At 31.9% G+C, this 6,086-nt stretch overlaps 1 protein-coding gene across 3 annotated transcripts; it reads right to left on the bottom strand.

The window, feature by feature from the left end:
* Positions 1-719: 719 nt before the first annotated feature.
* On the bottom strand, positions 720-2,579 carry LOC126849700 (farnesol dehydrogenase-like). Of its 3 annotated transcripts, none has more exons than XM_050591821.1 (6): positions 2,435-2,579; positions 1,929-2,245; positions 1,678-1,804; positions 1,315-1,462; positions 1,008-1,151; positions 720-940 (listed from the first exon to the last, which is right to left on the bottom strand). In XM_050591821.1, exons 2-6 carry the CDS (start codon positions 2,233-2,235, stop codon positions 899-901), a joined length of 768 nt encoding a protein of 255 aa, XP_050447778.1. In that variant the 5' UTR covers positions 2,236-2,245; positions 2,435-2,579; the 3' UTR covers positions 720-898. The 3 variants fall into 3 exon arrangements, with proteins under 3 accessions (XP_050447778.1, XP_050447776.1, XP_050447779.1); XM_050591819.1 differs by having other exon boundaries at positions 1,929-2,287; positions 2,435-2,573; XM_050591822.1 differs by having other exon boundaries at positions 1,014-1,151; positions 1,929-2,287; positions 2,435-2,573.
* Between the last annotated feature and the right edge of the window lie 3,507 nt (positions 2,580-6,086).

Below are 6,086 nucleotides of genomic sequence, written 5' to 3'. Positions count from 1 at the left end.
CAATCATTCAAATGTATAAAAAATTTTGTCAATGTAGTATTTTATTGTAGCACTAAAAGAGGCAGAATCTTAATTGTATTAATTTTATGTAATTTTCCAAATATACAATAAATGTAAAATATCTTGTGTATAATAAATCTAAATCTAAAATATTTCTTTAAAACGTTACAGGAAATCTAATCACAAAGCTATAATTTGAAGCACGCATTTAAATTTTGACAGGACCCGACATTCGACATATGCTGGCAAAATCGATTTTCCTCTCGCGGCTGATTTTCTCTCACTCGAATAGTCCTTTACTCGAAACACGACAGAATTTGTTTGATACCTTAACTATCGCCTCAAATGTCTTCTTAGTTGACAGTCGAGCTCGAATGCAATGTGAACTGCTATCGTCGCCGGAAGTTCATGTTTAGAAACACACATACGGGTACGCAGTAGTGTGTAGGAAATGCGCGTTTCTATCGTTCGTGTAAATGTTATATGAGATACCGTTGTATTTGTCATGCGCCAAGTAGGATGTAATCGCCGGCCGCATGTAACAACTATTTTGTCGGAATTTGAATGAAACGATTACATTGTGAACATATTGACGATAACGTTGTGTCACGATAAGTAAAACAATATCTCATAAATTTGAATTTTTTAAATGTATTTTTTTAAAGCGATAGTGTTTTGAAGCGCACTGATAAACACGATGATAAAAATAAATATAGAAATTATTATTTTCACAATATTTTTTATTGCATTCCTTTTTTTTGCAATAAATTTAATTGCAATCTAAAATAAATATATATGTGTATATATATATATATATATATATATATATATATATATATATATAATAAATTTCTTGTAAAGTGATATACTAAAATGAGTATGTTGCCAAAAATATTTTTCATGGAATTTCCCCAGTATGTTGAATAGTAAGCTCTGTAATCTGGAATTAAATAACGTGTGAAACAGTCTTTTTATTAAAGAAAAAAATGCGTTAACAAAAATTAAACCTGAACTTCCTTTCGTGTTCCAAGAGCATAAATGATCGCGTCCGCTATGTCCTCCGGTAGAATAAATGGTATTTTTTCGAAAATATTACGCATTTTTTCCGATTGTGAAGCTATATTCGTTTTTACGAGACCAGGACTAATGCTCTGAAAAGAATAGGTAAATAGGAGTATATCTGCGGAAAAATTAATAAAAAAGATGGACACTACAGACATATGCAGAGGAGTCGCCATTCTCTGTCAAGAGGTACGGAAGTAGAGAGAGAGAGAGAGAGAGAAAGAGAGATGAATTTAATTGATCGCAACTTACTGTAATTCGAATAGAAGGTTTAAAATCCGCTATTTCACGTCGTACCGTATGAGTTAAGGCAACAGTAGCGTGTTTAGAAGCGACATACAGATTAAAATCCAATGCAGCATCTTCACAAGATTTTGCTGGAATATAATGACCCATAACACTGTAAATTATTTAACAAAAAAATTATTTATATTAACAAATTGCATATAAATGTTAACAAATAAAAGTCGTTGTGTCAAAAAAATTCTTCACATTTTTGTCTTTACTGTGAAAAACAAAACATTAATGCTTATGAAATAATTTATTTATGTGTATAAAATTTATTTCAAAATTTTTATATATCGTAATTAACAATAATAAATTAAGTAATAATACCTATTGATATTAAAAATATGCCCTTCGACATTCCGGTTATGCATGGAATTTACCGCCTTATTCATACATGCAGCATATGCCATGACATTAGTATTTAATATTAATTGAAATGATTTCCATACACTATCTGCAAGTAAAATTTATAAAATTTTTTAAAATGTTTGAATACAACAGATTAAAGCCTTCTACTATTTTTTATTCTCTCTCTCTCTCTTTCTGTAATAATCTATGTAAGTACTGTAATTTCATACCAATTACACGCGAATATTCACAGTAAGCAGCATTGTTGATCATAATATCCACGCCTTTCATCTTTGTCTCGATTTGTTCGAATGCCCCATTGAGATCCGCTTCAAAAGTTACATTGCACTGTATAATTTCTAATATGCCCGGAAGTTTTTGCTGTTCCTTTTTCACTCTAAGTTCGTGCAATTTTTCCTCCACGATATCTATAGCAGCCACGTTTACTCCGTACCGCAGAAGAGCGCATGTAATTGCTTCGCCGATGCCGGATGCAGCGCCGGTAACGACTGCGGTTTTACCAATCCAACGATCCATAATTGCCTGTCTGCAAGTACAACGTAGCTCGCGGTTGACATGCCACTAATAACTACCAAGCCAAAAATAATTTCAAGCACGTAAAAAAACGCAATTATTAGCATCTACAATCGCAGTGACGTTAAATTTGACCATAAATTTGTGGAAATGGCATTTCGATTAACATCAACCGCGTTAATACATAAGCTTATCTATGTACCTTCTATTCGCAGCTGTCAACAGAATTAGATTCACTGCAGAAAACGTATGAATTCGCACAATCACTCTCTTAAATAAGTGCGCAGTAGGTCAAACGGTCATATCAACGATACGATAATTCAGTCCGAACTGTTCGTAGCAACTAGAGGCGATAAGAGTATATTACATAATTCTACTGATAGAGACCAGAGATGATTCATTCCTTCATTCATCAAGTGGGGATAATAATTTCAAAAAGCATATCTGTGTGTGATAATAATATAAATTTTAATATTTATATTTATAAATTTATATAATATTTTATATATTTTATAAATTTTATTATATATATATATATATATATATATATAAATAAAAAATAATATAAATATAATAATATTATAAAAATTTAAGACAAAAAATTATCTAAGACATTTTTGGATATTTTCTAGTAAGATCATTATAATATTATTTTTTTCTCTCGTACAACAAAGCAAATATTTAAATATTATTAAATACCAAATCAATAAGCAATATGATGCATATTAATGCATTTTTTTCATGATAAAAACAATTGATTATTTTTTTATGAGACAAAATATAAATTGCATTAAAAGTTTTTACTCATATCATACATACAACTATCTATCTAACGGAGAATATTCCGTAAAAACATGATAACCATTTTTCGTTGCAGGTGTGTCCTGCAACGAAAAATGGTTGAACACGTATAGGCCAGGCGCATCATGTTGGAGGACAGAGATCCTTCGGCTTAGGTTTATCCGTTTACCCACTCTGGTTCCGTCCTACGGTTTTGCCGCGGCCTTTACTTGTTTTAAGTGAAGCGCGACGTGACCTGCCGCAATCCCTTCTGTATCCACGTACAATCACATTGGCTTCTGCGTACTGTCTCTGAACCAATCTCTTTCGCGAAGACATCGGGCAGAATATCAGGATATTTCGAAATCCCGGAGATTCCGGCAGACGACTCTCAGAGACTCATCCCGTAAAAGGAAGATTTTATTGTCAAAATATATAATACAAATATTTCAACTTATGACCAGAAGTTTATCGAAACAAAAGCAAAAAACATATTCTCAATATAAAACAATATTTATATGATAAAAACAGAATTAGTTTTAGTATCCTGATGTTACATTGTATAAATAATAAAACAGAAATGTTGATTGATGAACTTCTATTGTTAGTAAATATAAATTATTGTTTTGTAAGCCTAAAAGAATTATTAGTAAAAAATAAAAAAAATTAAAAGGCTTTACTTCATCATCCCTAATGCAGCCGATACGCAAATCAAGTTCAGAGCTTCAACAGTTGGTCTCAATATCAATATGAAATATTATACGAGATTATCATTTTTGTCGTCGATAAAAATGCTCAAATAAAAAAAGGTATTGAATTATTTTATTGTGCTGATTAATTTATTTTTTATGTAAAGAATGTTGTTATTTTGGATCCGCTACGTAAGTAATCTTGAATCTCGCAACTCAAAATGATTCTTGTCGCTACTCCTTCTTCGAATAAACGATACCCGTTTCCGGATGCAATAACAACGTCGTGTATCGATCTTCGTAAACCGACATCTGGTACTGGGTCTGATATCAGGCCAAGAGCATTATTCTTGTTCACGCGGGACGATGAGGAAATCAACAAGAAAACCAGAGGAAGCTTTCCCCGCCTTTCTTCCCGGCTCAGTTCAACTCGCCAGATGCTACAGCTATTTGACCATTTCTCAACGTTGCTGTGATTACACACATCATTCTGCACTTACCACTATCGCCTCATATTTTTTTCATAGGCGGCAAATTACATGACAAAGTGCAAGCACATAAATATGTCCTTGGTCCGCATGAAATACACAAAATGAAAAATATAATGTAAAACATCGATTTCCGCGAGATAAACAGTATCGTATTATTCTTATATATACATGTGAATCAGAAGTTATATGCACTTGTCTTATAAAATTATTCTCGTTATTTCCTATAAAAAAGTCTGTTAACATTAAATACAAAATTATTTAATCTCAAAAATCAAACTATTATTAAATTTCAAGATTAAATACTAGTATTTTTTATTTAATATTTCAAATAAAATTTATATTTTAATAAAGTTCTAGTTTAAATTTAATCAACAAAATATTTTAAAAAATTAGAATTTATAATAATTAAAAAAACATTAAGTTCATGTTCGTTGAACAGTTTTTATTTAAAAAAAAAAGTTTGAAACGTTTCGTATAACTTTATAAAACATATATCTTCTTAACAGCACACACGTACTTTAGATTTCATTTCTAAATTTCTGTTTTACTTACTTTATAAATGGAATGGTTTAAAATCGATAAAAAACGGACGATATTTCTTGAGATATCAGAAATATTCGAGCACATGATTTAAGAAGTAATGACCTTCGAACCAAAAATATTATTATACTCCGCCGCGCCAGCTGACGAGGAAATCAAAAAGAAACGTGAAAGAAAGCTGTTCTTCGATTTGGAGCACCATATGCTTCTACCGCTTGGCTATTTTTCAACGAATCGCGATGACATATACCAACCTGTATTGCTATAAACCTTATATGCTTTTCTTTCTTGTAACCATGAATTACACATATATTAAGGGGAAGAAAATAGATTTTAACAAATTGAAGAGTTGATTGTTTAGTAAGAAAAGTTTCAAAACGAATTTATATAAGAATAGATATTTTATCGAAACTTACATGTAAAAGAAAGATTTCTTTCTTGTATATTGTAATTTATAAAAATTTTTTTTCTCTCTCTCTCTCTCTCTTTCTTTCTTTCAAAAAGAAGGAAAAAAATTAATAAATTCTTCATAAAAATTTTATAATTTAATATGAAAATGTCTCTCTTATTTGTTTCTTTATGTACGTTACATATATCCTTTTGCCAATTCCAATAATTTTTGTAAAAACGTATAATAGTTCGACTTTTGTCCAGAATCTTCGATTTTACGGAAGTTGGCTTTACACATCGTTTCCGTCGACCAGATGTGGAGAAACGACCATTGGGCACCCATAATTTACGAGTTATCGAAAAAACTTCTTCGGATCTGGGACGAAGCGGGCGCCCGCCGAGAATTTTCAAAACTTTCTTTTTTGCCAGGTGCAAACGAGATGCAAACAACCCGGCTGTCGGACCATTTTGAAAATTCCAAGCGGGTCATCCAACTAGCTTCGCGTGCGGAAAATGCGAAATCAGCCGCCCACGCGTTCGCAAGAGCATCCCATTTCCAATAATTCGAAAACTATGACGACGCGATAGAAACCTTTTAAAAACTTAGCATGACAAATAAGATTGAAGAGAAGTGTGAAAGAAAATTTTGAAAATCTCGACTCATTGACCTACTTCATCTCGAAGTTGAAGTAGTTGCTGGTGTCGCGATAAGATGCAAACGAAGTGCGGCGACTCCGCGCAGCAAAAACTCAGAAACTTAAGATCGAGTCCATCGTAAAGTTCTCCATTACCGGTCCTGTGCTGGGAAAACTGTTTGCGTAATAGCTAAGACACAAATGTCGACGAAATTCAAGAAAGTTACTACAAAATTCCCTCGCACCTTTTTTATTTGTTCGCTTAATTATTTCTCTATTTCTCGGAGGAATCCATATTTATTCGATGCGAAAGTAAACTCAAAAATCTA

This window comes from Cataglyphis hispanica, chromosome 5 (assembly GCF_021464435.1).
Source record: "Cataglyphis hispanica isolate Lineage 1 chromosome 5, ULB_Chis1_1.0, whole genome shotgun sequence".
Lineage (NCBI taxonomy): Eukaryota > Metazoa > Arthropoda > Insecta > Hymenoptera > Formicidae > Cataglyphis > Cataglyphis hispanica.
Note: the sequence above shows the minus strand (reverse complement) of the source record. Positions and strands in the feature narration are given on the sequence as shown.

What these genes read in the sequence shown, in the direction of transcription:
- LOC126849700 (XM_050591821.1), bottom strand. Translation starts at nt 2,235, where the DNA reads ATGGATCGTTGGATTGGTAAAACCGCAGTCGTTACCGGCGCTGCATCC. An exon ending in TGAATATTCGCGTGTAATTG is followed by an intron (nt 1,805 to 1,928) that starts GTATGAAATTAC and finishes TTTTACTTGCAG; the next exon opens with ATAGTGTATGGAAATCATTT. An exon ending in GAACACGAAAGGAAGTTCAG is followed by an intron (nt 941 to 1,007) that starts GTTTAATTTTTG and finishes ATTTAATTCCAG; the next exon opens with ATTACAGAGCTTACTATTCA.